The 26,660-nt window shown below is 47.2% G+C and overlaps 1 protein-coding gene across 1 annotated transcript in view; it reads left to right on the top strand.

The window, feature by feature from the left end:
- CCDC138 (coiled-coil domain containing 138) overlaps positions 1-26,660 on the top strand; it is a 251,953-nt gene that overhangs the window by 189,097 nt on the left and 36,196 nt on the right. Inside the window, exon 12 of the mRNA XM_078658125.1 lies at positions 13,014-13,206. Within this exon, the coding sequence (XP_078514251.1) occupies positions 13,014-13,206 (193 nt within the window). The remainder of the gene's footprint in view (positions 1-13,013; positions 13,207-26,660) is intronic.

Genomic DNA, 26,660 nt, shown 5'->3' with positions numbered 1-26,660 from the left:
AATCAACACAGCTACACTTTACGGGGCAGAGCTCTGGGGCCATAAGGACCTCACTAGTCTATATAGAATACAGTGTAGGTTCCTACGTAATCTGGTGGGGCTGCCCCAATCATCCCCACTGATCCCACTCTGTCACGACATGGGCTGTCCACCAATAACCGACACGGCCAGATTTAGAGTAGTGTCACTGTGGAGGCGCCTATGGACATCCGAGGATTTGGAGTTTTTCGCAAAGGAGCTAGCCGAGGTGAAAGCTATGGGGGGCTCGGAACGCATTCCTTGGCTTCGCTCAGTGAAAATTAGCCTGTGTGAAATGGGGCTTAGTCATTTATGGGTTTCCCCAGGTATTAACAACTTTCCATCAAAAAAGGAATTTAAGTGTTTATTTTGGGCCTCAACCCGTATGTCCCTGGTCCAAGCTTCCAGTTTGGTGAACTTGACGGGTCGTTTTCTAAGCTTTAAACAGGACTCTGCCCGTGAAACATACTGGGACCTTATCACCAGACCAATGGACAAAAAGCTTTATCATCAATTTCGGGTGGGGTCCCTACCCCTGAATTCCTTTACCACATCCTGGGATAAATCCTTTTCTAACCTATGTACATTTTGTCCAGGTTGTAGGGAAACTGAGGGTCATTTTTTGTTTGCTTGTCCCCAATATCGTGTACCCCGTTCAAAATGGTTAAAACCCATTTTTAAACATCTGTCCTGTAGGAAAGCCTCGGAAGCTATATGGGCCCTAAAAACAAACACTTCCAACTTGATTGTGATATGTCTTGCCAAGTTTTTAGGGTGGGCTTGGGCAATAAGAGCTAGAAGGATTGCAACTGTCCCCCGTCTATAATATATCATGTGTAAATTGTGTTCCCAATGTATTAGTTGTTTTTATCTTGCTGATGAAATCTTAATAATGTCTGGTTTTTCGAAAACATAGTTTAATAATGTCTTAACCGAGGGATATTTTGCCCTATTTTAACATACTCTATTTAATATATAGATACACCCCGTTCTTAATGATTTTGTAAAACTGTGGAGATTTTCATGAATTGTATTTGTTATCGTGTTTAATTTGTCTTTTATGATTTTATTATCGAAATAAAGACATTTAAATCTGAAATCTGATCTGAAGAGAACAGTCAGTATAATTATACCAATGTGACTCCTCTTATCACAAGTACGCTCCTCTACAACTTAAGAATCAATGGCAAGTGTGAGGTAACAAGCTGATTCATTGGTAAAAATGCGGGAAACGGCTTTTACAACGAAGCCGTTTCCCCGAAATCTTTAACCACGCATGCAGTACAACGCATGCGTGGTTACAACTAATGCCTTTACCACGCATGCCTTTACTACGATGTTTGTAGTAAAAGCATATGTGGTAAAAGTTAAAAAAAAGGGGGGGGGCTTGGGGGGGTCTCCCCCCCAAATAAAACAACTCACCTTAAGTCACGTCGGCATCAGAGTCGATTAAGAGAAATCGGTAAAAAAATGCCGTTTTCCCTTCACGACGTATGACGTCACCACGCAAATAGTCGGTGAAAGGTTTATGCGTGCTAAACGAATTCCGTTGTAACGCATGCGTGGTAAAGGCATGCGTTGCAACGGAATTCGTTGTATCATCATATATTCTAAAAATGCACTTCTGCATGTGGTGATAAAAACGCAACGGACAGGAATGTCTATTTGGATTTACTCATAGAAATATTTGGAACATTGAATAGGTGGTCTTCATGAACATATGTGTATTGCTACAGCGCTAATTAAAAGATACATAAATTGTTAAGTGACCTCAAAGGGGTTTATCAGTGGAGGCGCGTTTTTATTTGTATGTGAATGCCAATGGAAGGCACATTTTTTTCGTCTACAACCAGTAGGCAATTTACTATGCGTAAAGGGCACAATTCCACTTCTGTATGACTTCTGTATAATGCATGAAACTCCCCCGTTGCTGGATATTAAATATATTTAACCCCCGCCCCCCAATAATCTCCCTCACCAGTGAAGGACAGGGACTCTTATGTCTTAAACCTTGGATAGATTTAATTGTGGGGCTGTTTTAGTTATTTTTTTTTCATTTGAAAATGTAACTTAAAATGCTTATTATATTGTCTCTCAGTAATTTCCCTGGCACACGAAAGGCATTTTATTTTTTTTGTTAACACAGCCTAGAGCTCGATTCTTCAACAGGAAGCCTTACTTTTCAGCTGGAATGCGTGGTATCTGATAAAACCGAGCTCCTTCTTTTAGACTGCTAAATGGTTATAAGTAGCAACCCACCCAATTACCACCAGTATGCCAACTACAGTTAGATGCTAATTTTTTCTGCAAAGCATCAGTTTTAGTTCTTTATGGTTTAAAAGCAGATTGTTTTGCAAATGGAACTCATGTAGGGCATTTCAAGTGCTTGTTAGCCTTGTGACAGAAGAAAAAGCACTGTCACCTGCATATTTTAACAAGTATTGTCAAAGGCAATAAGTCTTGCCTACATGAGAGGTATTGGCTTTGTCAGTGTCTTCTTGGCTGAAAGTTAGGGGGAAAAAGCGTTATGACACAGCAAGCCTTTTTTCCTGGTGCGACAGGAAGAGGCAAGCAACAATCCAGTGGGGAGGGGGGGGGGGGGTTGCAACGAAAAATGTGGGATGGGGGGCAAGATGATGGGGCAAGTAACAACGTGGGAAAAGGTGGGGGAGGGGCAAGCAACAAGAACAGGCGATGGCGTTAGAGACAGGGCAAGCAATGATGGGGCTATCAACAATGCAGGTGGAGGGTGGGAGGGACAGGGCAAACAGTGTGAGAGAGGCAGAAGGTGTGGCAGAGATGCGGCAAGCAACAATGCTGTAAGGATTGGACAAGCAACACCTGAGGAGGGACAGGGAAAGCAACAACTCAAGAGGGACGGCACACGCAATAGATTGAATGGCTCTCAGAAACGTTGGGGAGATTCTCAGCTTGTCTACTTTGTCCAAAAGAAATTCATGCAAATACCATCAAACGTGGCTTGTTAATCAATGCAACATGGAAAAATAGACAGGTTTCTTACTAAGAACATGTTGGGGAACTAGCGTGGCACAATTACCTTTGTTATCCAAGCCTGCTTGCAAGGTGGAAAATTGTCTAATAATTTGGAACAAGGTCTTATTCTGCATCCCAAGATTGCAGTTTAATTTACCGAATAGGAACACAAAACGTAGCTTTTACATTTAAATGGGCGATTGTATGATACTTTTTGGAGATAGCTGGTGTAGGAAGCTGGCTCTCAATAATCTGTACCAAAATTAGGTGCACTAATTATAGAGTCCAGGTATTCCTTACAAGTGTACAGGGGTTTACTTGAACAATCTCAAGGTGCTCTATATGTGGCAGTGCGGTTGAGCAGCCTTAGGCTTGACAGCGGGGAGTGTTAGGCATTTGTTGCACACACAGAGTCAATAAATTAGACACACGCTCAATAAGGATATTTGACAACAATTTAGAAAATTCACATATATTTTTATATTTATTTACACACCAAAATCTATGAGATTTGGTAAGTACTTTCAGAGTTAGTAATTTTCATCACTTGGAAAATAGCTGCCAGATTTCAGGCATAATCCTCAAAAGCAGTAACGTTATCCTATGGGCGAAACATACGCTGCAAAGGGGTACTTGCACTCAAGTTACAGGGTTGTTCTTCGAGACTTAAGGTAAGTAGGGGTCAAGTGGCCAGATGTAGGTCGCCGTTTACCGGTCGGTAACGGCCGATTTCGGCCGTTACCGACCGGTATTTTAGATATGGCATGTAGGGGGCATCTTATTTACAGAATCGGTATATTTACCGATTCGGTAAATATACAGAATCGGTAAAATACCGAATCGGTAAATTTACCGATTCTGTAAATCAAGATGTAGGTGGCACTTCAAAGAGTGCCACAGGCCCTTTAGGAGTCGGTATTTACCACCCAATCCTATTGGGTGGTAAAATACCGATTTCCAGTGTACATGCACATCTGTGCATGTACACCTATGCCATGTGACACACAGACATGCCCTTAGGGCATGTATGTGTGCCACATGGCACACAAGCCTGCACTTGGGGTGCTACAGGGTGTCAAAGTGACACCCCGTTCCCCCTGCCAGGATTCGGTATTTACCGATTCGGTAAATACCGAATCGGTATTTCCCATTGATTCCTATGGGCTTCAAAGCCCAAAGGGATCAATGGAAATACCGATTCGGTATTTACCGAATCGGTAAATACCGAATCTTACAGATTCGGTAATTGTAAATTAAAAATTACCTACATCTGCCTCCTTCCAATTTACTGATTCATAAATACCTAATCGGTAAAATTCGGTATTTATGAGTCAGTAAATTAGATTTACCTACATCTGGCCCAAGGTCCTTAGAACCACCAGCAGTTTTGTTTGTGTCCGGGTGAAGAGGTGCTGGCCACAAGGGTAGCCTCGAACAGTAACATTGAAGTCTATTGAGAAAACTTGTAACAAAAAAATGCTGCAATTAGGTACTTGAGGACAAGTCTGTCAGAACCCAAATAGGCGTCTCAGTTCTTGAGGTTCTCTGGAGCAAAGGTGCACCATAGGTAGGCTTGTACGCGGGCTGTGGGGCTCGAGTACAAAGGTGTTTTGTCCGGCGGGTCGCTTGCGTTGGAGGCTCTCGCTTTCGCATTCGACCTGAAGATGAGGACAAAACAGGACAGCATAGCCTCTCTGTTGCTGACGCCTCATGTTGGTAGGTTGGTGCTGGTGTCCTGGCTGGACACTGAACAAGCCTTGGCTACTGCAAGGGGTCCAGTACCCCAGGTATTAGTGCAGGACGGCTCCTGGAGGTCCTAGCCTTTCCAGACTTGGTGGGGTAACAAATCAGACCTCCTGGAGCATGGTGTCTTCCTCCTGGGTAGCTGCTATGTCGGTGACCCCGGTGGTCAGCAGATCAGTGAACCGGACGTTGTAGTCTGTACCTGCAGGATGCATGGAAATGGCTCCTCAACTTAAAGGTAGAGGCTGACTGGTTGGCAAAGTGCTGACTGCTCCCTAGGGCTTTTGGAGGATGCACAGCTGGAGGATGAGTTGGGGATGTGCAGTTGTCGAGACTAGAGCAGGCAGGGTTTGGCACCGAGTCCACAGCTAGTCTTCAGTTCTTGCATTCTTCGGCTCTTCTTTGCCCCTTTTCTTTGGTCAGGTGAATTTGAGTATTTGTAGTCAGGGGACCTCCTAAATACTGAATTATCCAGTATTAGGGGTGTCTTTCATAGATTCACATGCCTGAATCATTCCCCGTCGTCGAGACGGGAGCCTCCGGTACATAGAAAAGTAATGTCCTATAGACATACATAGAGAAAAATAGGCCTAAGGGCCTCACCTTAGTAGCCTATCCTTGTCCTTATGTAAAAAGGACCAAACTCTTAGAGCCAGCCAATCAGCTATCACCTCCCTCTAGAACCTTCCTGACAGGAGCCTCAGTCTCTCAGATTTTCTACCGCACGTTGTGCTAGGGAGTCTCCAACCTGAGTTCTCCTCAGGATCTCTTCAAAACCAACTTCTTCACTTTTAAAAGTGAGTTATTTCTCCAAACATCTTGAACAGGATTACTTCAAACCTCTTATCATTGGAGTAAGTGATTTATTTCTTCAAAATTTCTGGCATGTCTGAATCCCAGAAGAAAGCCCTTTTCAGGGCCTGCTCTTCATGTGGGAAGAAAAGGCTACATGTGGAAGACAAGCATGTCCTATGCTTATATTGCCTTTATCCTGACCACATACCTAAAGACTGTAAGATATGTAGGTCTTTCCCTAACAAGACCTTGAGGGACAGAGAAGGTCGCCTGCTCATCTGGCTGGACAGGCTTAAAAACAGGGAAGATGTGGTTCCCTCAGAGGGAAGCTTTTCAATGACCTCCGAAGTCTTCCAGAAGAGGCCAAGGGTGGGGTCCCCTGGCCCCTCAGACACTCCTCCTATGAAGGTACAAAAGAAATCTTCAGAGGCAAGATCGACAAAATCTTCAGTGTCTGAAAAGGACTCTCAGGCTTTTAAGAAGCCTATGCAGTCGTCCAGTAAGCTTGCGACATCCTCGACGCAAAAAAGAATTGTGGCACCAGTTTCCGTCTCCACAGCGACGACGACTGTGTCGACGACGACAGCGTCGTCGGTTTTCTCATCGACGACGACCACTCCTTCATCGTCGTCAGCTGGTAAACCTATTCCATCTACAATTCTGTTGAAGCCGTCGTCGACGTCCAAGACATCGTCGACGACGAAGATTGCCCCGTCGACGCCGACATCGTCGATGAAGAATCCACCGTCGACGGGAGGGTTGACGACGAAGGCGTCGACGACGAAGGCGCCGACGACGAAGGAATCGTCGACGACGGAATCGTCGACGAGCGCAGCGTCGACGAGCACATCGTCGACGAAGAAAGTATCGTCTACGGAAGCACCGTCGTCGCAGGTTAGGCCATCGACGAGGGTACCGTCGACGGGGGATTCGTCGTCGGAATTAGTCATTCCTGAGCCATGGAAGAAATCCAGGCTGATAGAAACGTCGTCTTTGACCCTACCACCGTCGACGACACCAGGGACGACGGCAGGGGCTCCTGCAAAAGGTCCTGTGTCTGTCAAACTGACCAGAAAACAGATTACACCAGAAACAACGTCACCAAGTAAGGTACAAAGTCATTTACCCACGGAGATTCTCCAGAGTGAAGAATCTGAAGAAGAACTCCTGGAGCACGCTACTTCCATTTCAGACCTTAACGTGAAATGTCAGAGCACAGACGAAGAACAGGATGAGGTGATCTACCAGGAACACTCTTTCCGAGCTCATGTCCGTACAGAGGTCACGCCGATGGTATGCCTTCCTGTTTCCATTGTAAATGACCTTAAATACCTTATCCAGGACTACAAACAGCGTTTCCCGGAAACACCGGCAAATGAGACGGGGGGCCCGACGCCTGCGACAAATACACCAGCGGCAGCCCCAAGACAGTCACGGCCAGCTACTCAGGTCCGCCATGAGAAAGCGCCACCTCAGGTGATAGAATCATCAGATGAGGAGGCTGAGGAAATGGAAGAGGGGGAAGTCCAGGATTATCAGTCAGATCACGAAGTGGACGAAGAGTATGTGGCATCTTCCCCAGCTTCACCCCAACCGCGCCAGGCAGATTCACCGCCAGTGGACATTGGCGGTTTCCATAAAATAGTGGAAAGAGCAGCGAAGCGATTTCATATGGAGATGGAATCAACTGAGACCGAGTGCTTCTTATATGACTTTAAGGAGCAAACAAAGAAGGTAACAAAGTCTATCCCAATCATAGACTTTCTCTGGGACCAGGGAAAGAAACTGATGATGACACCGGCCTCTGTACCTGCGGTGGTTCCACGCCTGGATAAAAAATATAAGGCTCCAACCACAGCGGCAGCTTGCCTTAATGGGCACCCGAAACCAGATTCGGTTGTAACCCAGGCGGCCCAAAAGAATTCTCGCAATCCTTCCTCTCCTCTGTCAGCCCCACCGGACAAGGAAGGTAGGAAGTTGGACACAATCGGTAAAAGGTTTACTACGACATCGGCCATGACCATCAAGGTGGCCAACTCCATAGCCCTGTTGGGGCGTTATAACCGCCGGCTTTGGGAAGATATAGTCCCATATATAGCGGAACTGCCAGATACGGTTCAGGAGGAGGTCAAGGCACTGCTTACGGAGGGTCAAACCTCGGCAGCTGAGATCATTGATTGTGCCATAGATGCAGCCATGACGGGCTTTCGACAACTAGCTGGGGCAGCAGTCCTGCGCCGTCAGGGATGGCTTAAGGCAACATCATTCAGACAAGAGGTGCAGACGAAGGTGCTGGACATGCCCTTCGACGGCAAACACCTTTTCGGAGAAAAAATTGACGAAGCGCTCTAAACAATCAAAAAAGACACTGATAGTGCTGGAGCACTTGGTACTTTGCAGGCAAGGAACCAGTCCTTTCGAGGTAACAAATACAGGGGCCATTCCTCCTACAGGGGATCCTATCAAAATAGGTCCTCGTATTCCTATCAAAATAAGTCCCAGTACCAACAGAAGCAGCAACAAGGTCGTCAGACTTCTTACGGGAGATCAAACTTCAAGGGCAAAACCCAGAGGAGGGGCACTGGCGGACGCCAGTGACCAATTACTCCAGCCAGTCCAGCAACTATATCCCTCATTAAAGATTGGAGGAAAATTGTCCCATTTCCTAAACAATTGGCATCGCATCACCACAGATCGGTGGGTACTCCAGTTAATAAGATTCGGCCATTCCCTGGAATTTACCACCATCCCACCTGCAACACCTCCATGCAGGCTTCCGCACAAACATCTACGACTGCTGCTCCCGGAAATATCTGCGATGCTGAAGAAAGGAGCGATCGAGAGAGTTCCATCGTCTCAAAGAGGAAGGGGATTCTATTCCCGCTTCTTTCTTATACGCAAGAAGGAGAAAAAGTGGAGGCCCATACTAGACCTCAGGGCTCTCAACTCTTTCCTGAAGAGTCAGTCGTTCAGGATGGTGACGATCCAAGAAATACTAGGCATACTGGAAAAAGGAGATTTTATGACATCTTTGGATCTCCAGGATGCCTACTACCACATCCCGATACTCAAGGGGCATAGAAAATTCCTAAGGTTCGAGGTGGCGGGACACCACTACCAATTCAAAGTCCTACCGTTTGGCCTCAAATCCGCTCCGCGGATTTTCACCAAGTGCCTTTCACCTGTGGCAGCTTTTCTGCGCCAAATGGGTCACCAGGTCTTCCCCTACCTCGACGACTGGCTGGTAAAAGCACCTTCAGCTGCAGGCGCGACCGAATCCTCCAACGCCTGCACCAATCTCTTTCAGCAGCTAGGATTGACTCTCAATCACGAGAAATCCTGCATGACCCCAACAAGGAACATCACCTTCCTTGGGGCGATCTTGAACACAGAATGCGCAAGAGCATTTCCTTCAGAGGAAAGGAAAAACAAGATAATATCCCTGGCCACGGCTGTGGCATCAAGGAAGTCACTAAGAGTTCGAACTTACAAATCACTCCTAGGAATGATGTCTTCTTGTATACTTCTCATCCCGCACTGCAGACTCAGGATGCGCCCATTGCAAGAAGCCCTCACAAACCAATGGACACAGAGTACAGGTTCTTTCGAAGACATAGTGAAGATAACACCACAAATGTCCAAGAGCCTGGAATGGTGGAAAACTCACAAGAATCTGTCTATAGGACTGCCATTCCTCCTTCCAGCAGCACCTCTGGTGATCACCACGGATGCATCCCTGGAAGGCTGGGGAGCTGTTCTCCAGGACCTCCAAATAAGCGGCAAATGGTCAAATTAGGAGAAGCAACTCCATATAAATCTTCTCGAACTGAGGGCTGTGTATCTGGCACTGCAAGCCTTTTTACCACGCATCCAGAACTCCCAGGTGCTCGTCAGGACGGACAACACCACGACGATGCACTATCTCAACAAGCAGGGAGGAACGCGTTCGCTCACTCTTTCACGTGAATCGCAAAAGGTCGAACTGGCTTGTACTCCATGGGATCACGCTCAAGGCGGACTATGTCCCGGGCAAGGACAACACCATTGCGGACGCCCTCAGCAGACAGAAATCCCTCTCCCACGAATGGGAGCTCGACGAGAATACGCTGGATCACATATTCTCAGAATGGGGAGTCCCAGGAATCGACCTGTTTGCCACCAAGGAGAACGCCAAATGCCCAAACTACGCAAGCTGGCGTCCCCAACCAAGGTCACTCGGAAATGCGCTTTCCATCGGTTGGTTCAGCGTATTTGCGTACGCTTTTCCACCATTTCCGATGATTCCCAGGGTTCTCAGGAAGATGAAGGCGGAGCCTTGTACCCTGATCCTAATTGCCCCGTTCTGGCCGAGGCAGCACTGGTTCTCGGATCTTCATCGCCTCTCCATCAGGACACCGATTCGTCTGAAGCAGCACCCGAACCTGCTGACAATGTGCAATGGGCAGGTGCAACACCCGAACCTGCAATCGCTCAAGTTATCGGCATGGCTCCTGAGCACAGAGAGTTCTGTCATCTAAACATCCCGCAGGAATGCAGGGAGGTGCTGGCAAAAGCGAGAGCAGACAGTACCAACAGGACGTACTCGCTAAAATGGAAACGATTCTGCATATGGTGTTCAGAGAAAGGCCTGAGACCACTCCATATCACACCCGAACAGATATTGCCATATCTACTGCACTTGGCACAGTCAGGATTGGCGCACACATCTATAAAAGTGCATTTGGCAGCCATTTCACGATTCACCAGGACTTACAAGGGACCTTCTCTTTGGTCCAATAGGCTTATCAGAGAGTTCCTAAAGGGACTATATAGATCCTTCCCAAGACCTAGAAGGATTCCACCGACATGGCACCTCAATTTAGTCCTCGCCCAACTCATGAAGCACCCTTTTGAGCCCATTCATCGAGCATCCATCAAGTACATCTCATGGAAGACGGCTCTGCTGCTCGCTCTAACATCTGCCAGGAGAGTCAGCGAGCTACAGGCTCTATCCATTCAGGAACCCTTCATGCAGTTCAAGCAGGATAGGGTGGTGCTGAGGACAAATCCCAAGTTCATACCGAAAGTACCTTCAGACTTTCACCTTAATGAACCGGTGGTTCTACGTTCCTTCTTTGCAAACCCTACCACCGCTGCAGAAAGAACGCTGCACTCCTTGGACCTCAAAAGGTGTATAAAATTTTACATAGACAAAACAAAGAGTTTCCGTAAGTCATCACAACTATTTGTGGCTTACAGTAGGCCAAGGATGGGTATGCCTCTAACGAAACAGAGCATCTCCAGGTGGATATCCTCAGCGATAACATTCTGCCATGACAGGGCCGGACGGCCTTTGGGTGCTCATGTTCAAGCGCATTCCACCAGAGCAATGTCCACGTCAGCAGCGCTGTTCGCTGGAGTGCCGATTTTGGACATATGTAGAGCGGCGACGTGGAAGTCACCGCACACCTTCTCCAGACACTACTGCCTGGATGCTGAGCTAATGCAGGATGCAGCAGTGGGCCAGGCGGTGCTTCGACATCTATTCCAGTGAGGTGAGCCTTCCAACATCCCGCCATCCTGGTATGCACATTTCTTACTGTTTTGATATATTGATGTATGCTAATGTTTCAAAGTTGCAGGATAATGGATATATTATCTAAAATGTATATATAGCATGATTACATCGGAAATGTGCATCATATATTGCTGACTACTCTGATTCAGGCATGTGAATCTATGAAAGACACCCCTAATACTGGATAAGAAACGCGTTACTTACCTGTAACAGCAGTTATCCAGTATTGGTGTCTTTCATAGATTCACATGCAACCCTCCCGCCTCCCCTGGAAGGACTCACGTTCTCTCTAACTATATTATGCCTACCTAGCTTGGTGCGTACGAAAATCTGAGAGACTGAGGCTACTGTCAGGAAGGTTCTAGAGGGAGGTGATAGCTGATTGGCTGGCTCTAAGAGTTTGGTCCTTTTTACATAAGGACAAGGATAGGCTACTAAGGTGAGGCCCTTAGGCCTATTTTTCTCTATGTATGTCTATAGGACATTACTTTTCTTACGGAGGCTCCCGTCTCGACGACGGGGAATGATTCAGGCATGTGAATCTATGAAAGACACCAATACTGGATAACTGCTGTTACAGGTAAGTAACACGTTTCTTTAGGGGTGTTAGGGCAATGAAGGGTAGTAGCCAATGGGCTACTTACCCTTGGGGTCACTTCACCCCCTATATGACCACTTTTTGTGGGGAGTGATTATAACCCAGTCCCAGAGTTCCTAATTCCACCAAAAATAAGATGGTGAGTCCTTCTTTCGTGGAGCACATCTGGAAGCCCACCTTAGGGGTCTGATTAGCCTGGTGGTGCAACACGCCTACTTGCATAGCTAATTGCCTGCCTATCCTGGTGCCAAATGGGACTCCAGGCAGGGGGTGGCATCTACCAGTTCTTGGAGAAGCCAGGGTCACATATCAAAGGCGGCAGGGACTTTGGAGCCCCTGGCCTTGAAATGCTAAATCACTAGCCATCCTGCTGGAGGAGGTGTTTTTGGCCTCGTAGAGCATGATCTCTGAGCTTCTGGGGGTCAGAAATATGTATGTTGTGGCAGGCTGGACAAAACCAGTCAACCACCACACTAGATAGTTGTAAGTTTTTCAGGGGGCACCTATACAGATTTATTATGACAAGGCGTTGATTCCAAACACCAGTATTGTCAGTGAATCCATCATGTAGTGGGTAACAATGCGCTACGGTTACGTAATTGAGATTTGTGCAGGCCAGAAACTGATGTAAAACATTTCCCACATGTTGGCCGTTCATTTTCCAATTATTTTTAGGCTCCTTAGGACAATGTGAGTTCACAAATGTGGCTGTCTTATTGTTGAGTTTGCTGCAGTTGTTAAGCACCAATATAAAACTGGTGGTGGTGGGGAAGTGAAAATATTGCTGCCTCTCTTATCGGGGTGATGTAAATGAATCTTTGACTCCTTTTTCTCTTATAGATGGTAGGTTGTCTTTGACTACATCAATTGTTGGTTTTTACATTAAAATTGTGTTAATGGCCTCAGAGATAGAATATATTTGTTTTACTGGATGGTGTTTGGGTTGCACACTTCAGAGAATTCAAGAAAGTCACTTTCTCTAACATCTTTTTTCATCATGTACACTTTTTTCAAGACATCAGAGGAGCTCCTATATGTTCCACTGTCTGAGCACAGAAACCAAATGAACATAAACTCTGCTTAGCAGCTATCTACACACCCTAATATAGAGCAGCATCTCCCCAGTGCAAGTATGCCCATGTTTGACACCAGAGAGAAGTCACGGATCACCCTAAAGAGACATCTTTCACCCTTGGGGATGATTTTGAGCATGCTAGAGAGAGGTCACCATTACTAGCAGAAGTGGTATTTTGTTAAATTGCCTAGAGTTTATGTATTTTAAGATTTTTTTCTTCCTGTTTGCAACAGCAATCTCCGATGATGTCCACTCTAAGGAGAATAGGGGAGGATCTCTTGAAAGGAACTGTAATCCGAGCAACTCAGGTTTATTCACCAGAGCCCTCTGCTGAGAGCAAGACAAAATCTGCTGCTTTCTTTAAGAGTGCCAACCTACCCTTGAGACTTGTATCTACCTTAATAGTCCTCAAAACAATTAATCAAGGTGAGTTTTTAATTAGTGCTGTAAACATTGTGTCTCCTGAAAATACATATGTAGACTATTACAAGATTAATAGTGAACAGGACACCATGATTTATTTTTTAATTATGTGTGCTAGATTCACTAAATCAAAGCAACATGAAGTTCTCACTTTATATGAATAGTGACACATACCTCAGTGTGTATACAGTTTATGTGGCCTCATTGGTTTTAAAAATGCCATTTCAGAATTTAGGGTGGCAGTGAGGCACACTGACATTCACATGTAGAGGCAGAGCAAAACAGCAAAAGCCATTCATGCAGACATAGACCACTATATCAAGGCATCAATGTACACAGACAAACAGACATATGGTCACACATATGGACACACAAAAATCCTTCAGCACTTAGGCACACAAAGATTAACATAAAGACATAACTTTAACTATAAGAAGCACTCCTAGAGAGACAGGTATCAACATAGACAACAAAAATGCAGAATACCGGACTTCTCACATACAGGTGGGTGGATAAGGCATGGCTGCAAGTAGATGGGTAATGGATTCATGAGTGTGTGGATCTGTGGATACTTAGATGGACGACGATGTACTTTTGGAATGGCAGATACGTTTGTTGGTTAGTGGAGGCACTGTTTTTGGATGCAAAAGTCAATTCTAAGGCATCTGTGTTTAGCAGGTCATGGGTGTCTGAACAGAACGTGAACGTCTATGCACTGGATGTTCATGAGAATAGGAGCACCTACCGCAAGGGAAAGATGAGTGCCTTGGGCCACCCACACAAAGCATCAGTCGTCTCCGGAGGCTGTTTAGCTCTGTCCCCACATCACATCACAACACAGCACAACACAGCGGTCTGCGGCTCTACTGCCTACAACACAGCCGTTTGTCTACCTCACTCTCTCTCCCCCTTCTTTAACACTCCTCTCTTACACTCTCTCCCACTCGCTCTCACTTTTTTCAAAATGTCTTGTACCCTGCAATAGTTAGGTGCCACCAACAAGGTCTGGGCTTGGGAACGATACTCACCTATGCTGAAAGGAGTTCTACTTCGGGTGAAGTTCTTCAGCCCAGGAGACTCTGTTGGGAGAGCAGCACAAAAGTAATGTTGATCATGTGCCAAGGGACTTGTGACCTGAGTCACCAGTGCCTTAAAAATACTAGGTCTCGCAGAATGTTGAAAAGAAGAGGTGGACGGTACATGGCTACCAATTTTCGACCCTACCCATGCATTCACTTATCCATCTATCTGTGCTCTTACCATTGCATCCAACAGCCATCCATAAATCACTGAGACGTTCATCCTTATGTGCACTGACTCATCCAGTCATTCATGCTTCCATGCATTCACTCACTGATCTTTTCACTCATGTACTCAGTTATTTATCCATTCAGTTATTTATCCATTCATCCAACCAGTTAGTCAGAATACCTTCGCCAATCTAAATAACCACACACAGGAACTTGCAAATCAATGAAGGAGAATTTTCTTTTTTCTTTTTAAAAAAAAAAAAATCATTTCTTATTGATGCAAGGGAGAGCAACATATTTCATTAGTAAATAACAGCTATTATGGTTTTACAATTTTGACATATAGGAGTTCAAATCCTAGATGTTAATAAACCAATTGAGATCCATGAAGATACATTTCCACCATCAATTAGAGATATATACAAAAGAAAATTACAGAAAGCCACACAAGTGGAGAAGTGTGGCTCAATGGTTAGAGCGGCAGACTCTGATGCAGAGGTCTGGCCCGGGACCAGGGTTTGATTCCCGCCTCGGCGGGTCTTGGGCTCAATTTCCCCAGACCTGATAATTCTCGCCTCGGTGCCTAGTCTAATCATGGGTCCCACTCTGTGACTCTGGGCAATAGCTTGCTTAATCTCCACAACGGCCCCAGCAGCGCTGTGGATGCCTGGCTTCACCTTGGGGGTGCCCAGGAGTGGACATTTCACAGGAAAGCCAGGATGGGTTCCGCAGCGGTATGAATACAGCGCTACGAGGCCTCCGGGTAGAAGTGCGCTATATAAAATACAAACATTTACATTACATTTACACTGAATACAACATCATTCTTTGATCATTAAATGCCAAACGGCCTCAAACTTCAACAATGACTGTATCCCTCTAGTTTTTGCCAAGGCCTTTTCTCTCTCGAAGATCTCCACCATAATAGCCCACCACTCAGCTGGTGGAGAAATTCAGGCTGTTGAGATAGCAAGCCTAACAGTAACTAAGATAATAGCATCAAAGCTCTTCGTGCAAGATTAGGATTGGCCTTGTACCCCAACATAATATCTTGCGTAGTAAATGCTATATCTAAACCAAGGCGAACTTTACAGATGTGTTTAATTCCCTTCCAAAACACCAGCAACAATAGACATGTAGCAAACATATGTATAATAGCTGCATACAATGCATTTTGGGCAGTTCATCTTTTTTTTGTTTAAATTTGTTTATTGGGTTTTAGTTTACATTATACAATCAACATGAAAGTAGTTAGTACATTCGTATATGTCCACAGGGATACAGCATCAATACACACCAAGTGATTTTCATCATACAGTAGGCATGGGCCGAGTGGCTGATGCAAATCGTTCAGTTCGGTAGAAGACATCGAAAGATCCCGGGAGGGTCCGTGGCCTACCCACAGGGCAGGCATAGGTCTGCCGCGGTGTATGACCCATTATGTATGTTGGTGTGACGATCCTGTGGCGCGTCAATCTATCATGCAGTTGTCCTATAGAGCGCCAGCGAGGTCAGCATGATGCATAACTGTATGTGTCGTCAGGGCCTACGGATCAGTGGGTCTGTCCAGTAAACTAGCGGTGGGGGTATATCTTCTCCCGCCCAAAAACAACTTCTAACTGTTGTAACTGTTGGGGCAAACTTGGGGGGTGGGGGGACTTGAGTGGGAGCGGGGGGGGGTGGTCTATTTGCATTGGAGTAGGGTGGGGGTTTTATTGGTCCTAGAGTGTAGGGCAGCAGAACATGTGAGAATACCGCTCTGCAGGGCGGTTAGTATGGGTGATGGGGGAGCAGGCTCTGTGACAACTGAGAAGCGTTGTGGCCGTGTCAGTGAGGTATAGGGGTCAGTGTGGCCACCTGATTCCGGGGTTGTGAGGCCGCCTGTGACTCTGGTGGAAGCGTTACCTGCGTGAATTCGTGCATCAACTGGGCCCAGTCTAGGGAGATAGGGTGTTTGCGGTGCCCTTTTACTTCCTCCTCTCGAAGTATTTCCTCCTCCGCCTTTCCCCATATTTTTGACGGCGCCTATCCAGGCTGCCTCCGGTGGTCCCGCGGGGGTCCTCCAGTGCATAGCTATTCCCCTCTTTGCCAGGAGGATGGCTAGAGATAGGAACCGGTATTGCACTTTCTCGGTTTTCCGCCTGCGGAAGATGCCGAGTGCGCATGCCTCCCATGTAGACATAGTGGTGATGGCAGTCACCTCCTCAAGGGTCCGATGGACTGTATTCCAGTACCCTTGGAGTGTGGGGCAGTCCCAGAACATGTGTTTAAAATCTGCTTCTGGGGTTTGGCAGCGGGGGCAGGCAAAGTGTGTGTCCGGAAAGAAGCGATGCAGCCGATGTGGCGTGAGATAGGCTCTGTGGAGGACATTAAATTGTATGTTACGGAATCGGGCATTCCTAGAGACCTTTTTGGGGTATTCCAGGGCCACGCTCCATTCTTTGTCATGGACCACTCTGCCGATGTCCGTCTCCCACTTCTGTCTCAAAGGTTGGAGGGACGGAAGGATCAGTGTACGCACTGCCTTGTACAACCAGGTGACCAGATGGCGTCCCACCCCCATGTGGAGGATTGTGTGTATTACTGGGTGTGGTGCGGGTTCCCCCGTGTTGGGATTCCAGTATTTACGACTACTCTCTATTAGTTGTCTGTGGAGTAGGAATTGTCCGGGGGGAGATCATATTGCTGCATCATCTGGTCGTAAGTTTTTAGTTGTCCGTCTTCAAACAGTGTTTCCATCTCTGTGACGGACAATTCAGTCCAGGTCTGCAGCGCCCCAGGTGGGTAGTATGCGTCTCCGCACGGGAAGCCCACCAGTGGCAGCAAGGGCGAGTATGGCGGACGTGCCCTGGACATGCGGTGAATGCGCATCATACAGGTACGAGCTATGAATAACTGCAGGGGTCGGGTCCGTATAGGTTTGGTACCTGGGAGCAGCATTCAGTGGATTGCCGGTTGTGGCATAGGTCCATTGGCAGTGATGGTTTCTCCCATATGCAGCCCCGCCGTTCAATAGGACAGCCATTGGAGTTGAGCCGCCAGGAAGTACGTCTCAAAGGCCGGCGCTCCCAGCCCACCCTCTGTCAAGGACAGGTACAGTGTAGACAATGCAACGCGACGTCGCCCTCCACCCCACACGAGCTCCGTGAGGAGACTGTCGAGTTCCTTAAAGAATGAGCGTGGTGGAACAACCGGGAGGTTCACAAAACTATACAACAATCTGGGGACCATGATCATCTTGGCCAGGGCCACTCGGCCTATGGGCGCCAACGGGAGCGTTTTCCAGAAGCTCACCGCTGATCGGAGCCCAGCCAAGGTTTTTTGGTGGTTCCCCTCATATAAGTCTTCCGGGGTGTGGTACAAACGCACTCCCAGATAACGGGGGCGTCTGCTGCCCAGGCTAGTAGGTGGGGGCCTATGCGGACCTCAAATGGGGCCAAGTGGTGGGTTAGCGGGAATAGCGAGGATTTCCCCCAGTTGACCCTGAGGCCCGAGATGGCCGCAAAGTCCTCCAGTGCTCGCCAGATACTGGTCAGGTCGCTGGTAGCGTCCCGGACATATATTAAGAGGTCGTCCGCGTATAAGGACACGCAGTGCGTCGTGTCCGCCAGGGGGATTCCCCCCCCCCCCCCTCCTGTCGGAGACTGATCGCTAGGGGCTCGACCGCTAAGGCGAACAGGAGGGGGGACAACTGACATCCCTGCCATGTCCCTCTCTCCACCACAAACTCAGATGAGATGTAGCTTCCCATCCGGACTCTGGACGTGAGGCGTGTATAAAGGAGCCATGTATATGCCGATAGGCCCGGGCCAATATTATATCTTCCAAGAACCTCAAATAAGTACGGCCACAGGAGCGTATCGAACGCCTTCTCGAGGTCCAGTATGAGGCTTGTGGCATTGGGGAAACGATCCCGTGTCATATCCTGGACATGGAAGAGTCTGCGGAGATTGTGGGACGTGTTGCGGTTTGGGACGAACCCACACTGGTCGGGGTGTATTAGCGGGGCCAGGATTTGGGTGAACCTGTCCGCTAGCATTTTACCAAGGATTTTGCAGTCGGAATTAAGTAGTGTGATTGGCCTGTAGGATGATGGGAGTGTAGAGTACCTATGTGGTTTGAGAAATGTTACTATTACTGATTCCCTGAGGGATTGCGGCAGTTCCCCCGCCTGAAGCGCGGCATTGAACATGGTGACCAGCCGCGGGATCAGGGGAATCGAGAAGGTGCTTTAGTACTCGAGGGGAAATCCATCCAACCCCGGGGCTTTGTTCCTAGCCAGCGCTCCTATCGCTTTCTTCACCTCAGTCGGGCCTATCTTTTTCTCTAGATCCTTCCTATCTTCCGGTGAGACTTTGGGGAGGGTCAGGGTGTGAAAGAATCTGTCCGTTGCTTGAGGGTCCCACTGTCGCGGGGCGTTATAGATGTCGGAGTAATAGGTGTGGAAGACTCAGAGGATGGCGATCTGGGAGGTTTGGAGCCGTCCAGTCTGATCCTTGATTTCCGTGACCGGTTTCAGATCGGGGTCTTGTCGTGCTAGCCAGGCTAGAAGTGTACCCCCCCTGTTGCCCTCTCGGTGAGCCCTGGCTGCGTGAGCCCTGAAGTTATATTTGCGAAGATCTTGTAGCGTCTCCGCGTACCTTGTCTTGGCCTCGGCCACACGCTCCGGGGTGGCCTCACCGCGATCATCCGCTCTCAGTAGAGATGCTAAAGTGCGTTCTGAATCCTGCAGTGTTCGCTCTAGGAGCCTACGCATACCCACCACTTGTTGTATACAATGACCCCTTGCCACCACTTTATGTGCGTCCCATTCTACGAGTCTAGAGGATGGCGTCCCCGTGTTAAGTGTAAAATGCTCTTGTAGGTGATCCCCGTGGTCATGTTCTGTAAGGCACTACCGAGGGAGTTTCCATGTAAATACTGGGGGGTGTGGCGGTTTCCATCTAAGTGTCAGTGAGTGGGCATCCTGGTCCGAGAGCACTCGTCCCAGATAGTCCGTGTGGTGTACTTTCGCATGGAGCGTCGCTGAACACAGAAATCTGTCCAAACGCACGCGGAGGTCATGAGGAAAGGAATGAAATGAGTACATCTTTGTGGTGGGGTGCATCGCTCTCCATGTATCAATCAGTGCCCAGTGTTTCACCCATACGTTGAAGTACTCCGTCTGTTTGTGGAGTGGCGAGTGCGTTGGTGGGGGGCGGGAGCGGTCTAGGGTCGTGTCTAGGACGCAGTTGTAATCTCCGGCTAGTATCCACGGGGCATGGGTGTGATTCGCTAATGTTGTCATGAGGCGATTCCAGAACAGATTATGGTCTACGTTAGGGGCATAAATACTGCCTATAAGGATTGATTGTCCATCTAATAGGCCTTCCAGCAACACAAAACGCCCGTCTTTGTCTACCACCCTGGCCTGTTCTTTAAATGGGACACCTGGCCGGACCCATATCAAGGTCAAATGCGTAGTACCTGGTGGCACAGACGAGACCCCTCCATTTTCTCTGCAGTCGCCCAGCCTCTGTCACTGTCAAGTGGGTCTGCAATGCTATATGTGCGTGTCGTCTTTTTAGATAAGCATAAACTGCGTAGCGCTTGCTCGCCGTGTGCATTCCCCACACGTTTAGTGTGATGAATGTGATGTCCGTATTTGAGAATCTCGGTGTGTCTGTCATCTAGTCGCTTGGGTCTGTGTGCCTGCGCTCTCGGATTCTGTATTAGGGCTGCCCCCGCCCACAGGGTCCCTCTCCAAATGTCCAATCGTTGACCTATTGTTCGTTCCCGCAGGGGTTTGAGGAATAGGTGGGAATAGGGAGAACTTAAAAGCAACATCTGGGAAACCGTCCCAACTGAAGGGGCCTATTGCTTGGCACAATAAGTCCAAACCGTACATATCGTACTGTCTTTAGTCCGTTTTACGTGGGGGGTTGGTTGGTGCCGCTGCCAAGGGCTCAGGGTCTGGCTGCTGACTGCATGGTGGATCTGGAAGTGGAGTCGCAATTGCCATTACCTGTGGCGAGGATCCCCGGTGCCCCTCGGCGCCCATCCCACCGGGGCGTCTTGGCCTTACCGCAGTCACTGCACCGCACCGTTCAAAGGAGCGTGTCGGCCGACTGCGGGGTTACCAGTGGTGGGGTGACAGAGCCCTCCCTTGAGGTACGAGAGTCACTGCGTTCTTTGTCGTCAGACGTGAAGAGGTGCGGGCCTCGGTCCTCCTCCGAGCCAGCCGCTGCGCGTCGGGTCTCTGCCGCCGCGTGAATTGCCTTTCGCCTGTCTGCTATAATTTGCTCCAGGTTCGGGGAGCTTCTGGTGTCGGGAACCGACGGGCGGCTCAACTGTGTAAGGGACATCTTTTTGGAGCGCGGTTTCCGTTTGTTGAAGAGGGAACGCGGCGCCGTGGCTCCACTTTCCGGTAAGTCATGGTGATGATGTTCCAGCCAGCGTCGGGCCTCTGCTGGATACGTAAAGAAGTGCGTGGAGTCCCCATGTATGACTTTAAGGCGAGCTGGGAAGAGTAGCGCATACTGTATTTTGTGCTGCCGCAAGGTTTGCTTTACTGCCTGGAATGTGGCTCTTTGGCGTTGCACTGCTTGGGAGTAATCTGGAAACAGCATCACTTGTTTGTCTTCCACCCTGAGTGTCTTTGCTTGTCTGGCCGCACGTAAGATCGCATCCCGGTCTTGGTAATGCAGTAGTTTCAGTAGAAAGGGCCTGGGTGGGGAGCCTGCAGGTGGTCGTCGGGCTGGGACCCTATGCGCCCTCTCCACTGAGAAGAAGGGCGTAAGGTCTTGGGTCTGGGTGAAGGTTTTTATCCAGTCTGTTATGTATTGTGGAGAAGCGTGGCTCAGTGGTTAGAGGCGGCAGACCCGGAAGCTGAGATCAGCCGTGGACCAGGGTTCGATTCCCCGCCTCGGCGGGTCTCGGGCTCAAAAATTCCACGGACTTGACAATTCTCGCTCCGGTGCCTACTCGACTCACGGGGTCACACTCTGCGACTCTGGGCAATAGCTTGCTTAATCTCCACTACGGCCCCTCGCGGCGGGATGCCTGGCTTTCACCTTGTGAATACCCTGCCGGGGTATCTCACAGGGGAATACCAGGATGGGTTCCCTAAGCAAGCGCCTTGAGACCCCTGGGTGATTCGTGCGCTATATAAATCGAAATACATTTACATTTACATTTACATTGTATGGGGTCTGCCCCCTCCACCCCTTCCGGCAAATTAAGGACACGGATGTTGCTCCGGCGGGAGCGTCCTTCCAAATCTTCTGCCTTGTGTTCCAGTAGTTTAACCTTATGCTGGAGTTCTTTGATGGCCTCTTGGTGTTGTTGGACCTGCGGTCGCAGTTCTTGCAGTGTTTTTTCGCCTTGGCCTACCCTCTCCGTCAGCTTTCTATGGTCATCGCGCAGGAGGTTGATATCGGAGGACAGTTCGCCGAATTTGTTCTCCATGGACAGCCGGGAGTGCTCAATGGCTTGGGCAGTTCATCTTATTACTAAAACCTCTTTCACCTTGTACTCCCCAGCTACCTATTTTTTCCAGGGTGTAATACCACATACCAATAGTCCGAAACTGCTTGAGCTTTAAAATAATTGAGCATACAGCCTCCTTTAGTGTTATGAGTGCATCAGTTACCGCTGCTGGGACAGATTCTGCTATGCTATACGGATTGCATGCTTCTGAGGTGTCTCCTTGAGACAGGTTAGTATATCATATGTTGCTAACCTCCTGTGATCTCACAAGGAAGTCTCTAATTAGAAGATACTTATAGTAATATTGACGTGGGAATCCAAACACATCTTGTAAACTTTCAAAAGTTTTAAAACCATTACGGTCATATAAATGCTAGAGTCTTTCAATCCCCATTTGAGCCCACCCCTTTGGACACTACCTGCAAAAATCCCAGGTAATAATAGATTATCCCAAAGGGTGAACTTGTCATGATATACTAGAAGATAGTACCCGGGACAAATTTCCTGCCAAATATTGTCTGAATCCCTAAGTGTGAAACTGACTCGTTTGAAGTAATTCAGGTTGTGTATCCGGTGGAGAAATCTACTACTAACATGACCTAGTAGCAGCTGGTGGATAAAGTCTTGACCCTCGCTAGAAAGAAAGCTATGTAGACAACCCATAAAGGCTGCCCAATAATATTTTTTAAAGTCGGAAAGTTGGAGGCCCCCCTGACTATACGATTATTTCATAAATTTGATAGTGTGGCGTGCCCGTTTATACCTCCAAATAAAACTGCTTATTACCCGGTTAGTAACTCTTAAGGGGATTGACCGGAATAAATAAAGAAATTTAGGGAGTATCGTCATCTTGATGATGTTACATTTGCCCATTATGGTTACAGGTAGTTTATGTCAGTTTCTTAGCTTCTTACTAACGTCTTGTAGCAGAGTATCATAATTCAACCGTAGTAATGTTTAACCTGGGGCGTAGTATGAATTCCCAGATAGGTCTCCTCGGAGCATACCCCAGCAATAGGCCTACCTGGTTCAAAATTCAAAAGCACCTGAGTTTTCCTGGGGTTTAGCGTATGCCCAGAGAAAGAACCAAAAGCTTCTGCTTCGCTCAAAATTATTTCTAATGAATGCAGCAGGGTCCGTTGCAAAAATGGCAGTATCATCTGTGTAAGCAGTTGCTTTCAAGTCAACCGTAAGGGTGGAATGTCTTGATTGGTAAGTAATATCCGTATAAATGGTTCAATATAAAGTGCAAATAAAAGTGGGGAAAGAGGGCAGCCCTGACGAGTACCTCAATGTATGCTAAAGAATATAGATTGAATACCTGCATAACATAGCTTAGCCTGCGGTGTGCGATATAAGGCGTGTATCCATATAAGAAAACAACCCATAATTCCAAATGAAGCAAGAGTATCCAATAAACAGCTCCACACCACGCGATCGAAAGCCTTTTCCGCATCTACAAGTATCATAACTAGGTTACTGCCTGTTTGTTTAGCATAATCAAAGGCCATTATAGTAGCATTAGTATGTGCCGTAGCACCTCAGCCTGTTATAAAGCTAAACGATTAGCCAATACCTTAGCGTATATTTTCGCATCAGCATTAATAAGAGAAGCGGTTTACCTTCTTTTGCAAAAAATGCAAATATTTATAGTATCCCAGGTTAATGGTGCTATCCCAGTATCGCCGATATCCCATATAACCCTAGCTAATAGTGGCCCAATAATGCTTCTAAATACTTTATACAATTCACTAGGAATTGAGTCATCCCCCAACGCCTTGCCTGAAGGTAGCGAAGACAAGGCAGCAAAAATGTCTGGCTAATAGCTTTTTCTTGTAAATGCGGGAGCATTGTTTTCTCTAAATACTTATCAAACCTCTCTGAATTTACTTAATCAAATTGTGCATAAAGAGTTTAATAAATACTTTAAATTGTTCAAGTATCATCTTAGGTTCAGTATATAATGTACTATCCGCGCCCTTAACAGCCTTTATTACATTTTTAGCTTTATGCTCAGCCCACTGATATGCAAGTATCTTCCCCACTTGCTCTCCAAATTGGTATTGAGCAGCACGGTTCCTATTATAGCGAGCAGCAACCCTCTCCTGTAATATCCCCCCAGTGATACTCTTACTTCGATAAGATCAGCATACAGCTGTATTTGTCTTGGGTCATTTTGTCAAATCGCTACAGCATGGCATATTTCTAAATTAACAAGCTTTAAACGGGTGGCTTTAAAAGTAGTATCTCTAACCTTATTCTCTAGTAGTATATATTGTTGTGTGATACGTCCAATATATGCTTTCATTGAATCCCAAACGATAACAGAGGTGGCCGTGTTACTATCAAACTGAATAATGGTTTCTCCATATGTGAGATATATTCTCTGTTTGTCAATAAGTAGCATGGGAGAGAAAATGAACGCCTAGATTTATTTGCCAATTGTGTTTGAAATCAAAACATAATAGGATTATGGTCCGACGTTATTTTTGGACATACCTCAATCGTACCCAGCTGGAGCATGGTATCACTAGCACAGGCCATATCTATCCTAGAATATTGCTTGTGAGGACATGAATAATATATATATCCCAAGAGGTTAGGAATGGAGAGTTCTCCATACGTCTTTTATACTATGCAGATGTGCTAATCCTAGAACAGATGCCTGTACTTTCGGCCTCCTAATAGAAGTTCGTCGACTAGTAGAGTCAATAGAGTAGTTCATCACACAGTTAAAGTCCCACCTGATTATTAAGACTCCCTGCCATTCTAATAGTGTTAACATTCGAGAATTAAAAACCTCCGGATCGTCTGCATTGGGCCCATAAACAGCAACTATGACGTACTTAATACCATGAATTTCCAACGGAGCAATTACCCATCTCCCCGTGATCAGCTAGTATCTTATATGATTTACATGCAAGCGTTTTACTAGCTAAAATAGCTGTTCCTCTAAGCGAAACATTTTGTGAGGTACATACTATTGTCTGAAATCTTAACTGATTCAAACAAGCATTGGCATAGCCAATAGGTCTCGCTTGTGGGACCTTATAAGCACATCTTCCACCTCATTATTTTGCAGCCTAGGCACATGTTCTAATGCCGCCCAGCGAGTGGCGCTGTTTCCTCACATGAGGTAAAGAAGGAAGAGAAATGCACGGCCGTGAAAGCGGCTCTCGGGGGCGCATTCCTTTGAAGTGTCGGGTCTGATGCAATTATGCGAGGCAGGCTGGTTAGGAAGCAAATGGCAAGGGAGGGAGGCTGAGGCTTTGATGTGGGGAGTCACAAGTGAAGTGAATAATTAGGGGAGGAGAACTGGCAGGCTGATAGGCAGAAGGCTCAGGCAAGCTCGTGCACGAAGGAGCTTGCTGTCACGTGATTCACGTGAACTTAAAGAAAACCGCAGCGCAAGAAGCCCTTGGTTTCACGAGGATTTTCAGGACATGAATTCTCGCTCCGCTCGATGCGCTTGCGCGCATCGATAGGTCGCGAGACCTAAAAAACCCTGTCCTTATTTACCCTGGGTGTAGTTTGTGTAGTAGCGCTACATGTAGCTACGCAAAGTGCACTTTGCACTACGCACGCTACACGTAGCTACGCGTAGTGTGGTAGGGAAAATGCTGTCCGCACTGATTGCACAGTGCCGTATGCTTATCCGCACTGTGCTATCATTGCAAACGGCATCTTGCACAGTGCAATCGGTCGTTTTCTGCCGCTCGAGTAGATTTGTACTCGAGCGGCAGCTTTCTCAACGCAGACTGGTAGTTTCTCATCGCGAGCGGTTGCGCGCATATACGACCACTCGCAATGAGAAACCTGACCTCCCCGCATTGAGAATCTCGCCGGGAGGTTTATTTTCCATGCTCGCGATAGGCAACTTGATGTTGCTGATCGCGAACGAGGGGAAAAGTCTCCCCCGGGATGTAGATTTTGCTCGCTCGCGGTCGCCATCTTGTCGTTGAGGACTGCAAGAAAGCGAAAAAAATGCCCACTACGCTTTTTTGCACTGTGCTACTTGCAAATCGCGTAGTGCGTAGTAGCGAGAACTAGGCACGCTCCGCGAGCGTAACGTAGTACTACGCCCAGGGTCAGTCCTTATATGCCAAGTGAGTTTCTGTTAAAAATACAAGGTGAGGTTTATATTATCAAGTTCTTCTCGGACCAGTTGACGCTTTTATCCAGCATTTAATCCAGGAACATTCCAATATAAACATTTAAGTAGAGCCGTAATATTTCATTGTTTGACCATATATCCCTGGCTTTCCCCAAAGACAAAACTGTCCGCTAAATGTTCCTTAACGATGTTATGTCCGATTATTATAAGAACTCCTACAGACTGTTTTTTGTTTAGAGCTTTTTGCTTTTCCACTTTCCTATCCCCCTTGCTTTTCCTAACCGTAAACCCACCCCCACCCCTCCCACAACCCACCCAGTGTCTGTGGAAAACAATCACCTCCCTCATTGCTGTTGCTGGTCAGACAGCTTTTCGAGAGCCACCACCTCCAGAGAGCCGCCCCCAGAAATATATGTAAAAGGAAAGTACTTAAAAAGGAAAAAAGAATAAAAAATAGAAAAAGAAACACCCCCCGCAAAGACATGGAGAAGTAACTATAGAGAAGTTTAAGTCAGACATTGCCAAACCTCAGGAGAATTTTCATGTATGAAACAAGCCATGGATATTGGTATTTGCAATGCTTGTGTTTTTTCGTCTCTGTTGTACTTGGAAATTAGGACGGAACG

This window comes from Lissotriton helveticus, chromosome 8 (genome assembly GCF_964261635.1).
Source record: "Lissotriton helveticus chromosome 8, aLisHel1.1, whole genome shotgun sequence".
NCBI lineage: Eukaryota > Metazoa > Chordata > Amphibia > Caudata > Salamandridae > Lissotriton > Lissotriton helveticus.
This window is presented reverse-complemented; position numbering and strand designations above follow the sequence as displayed.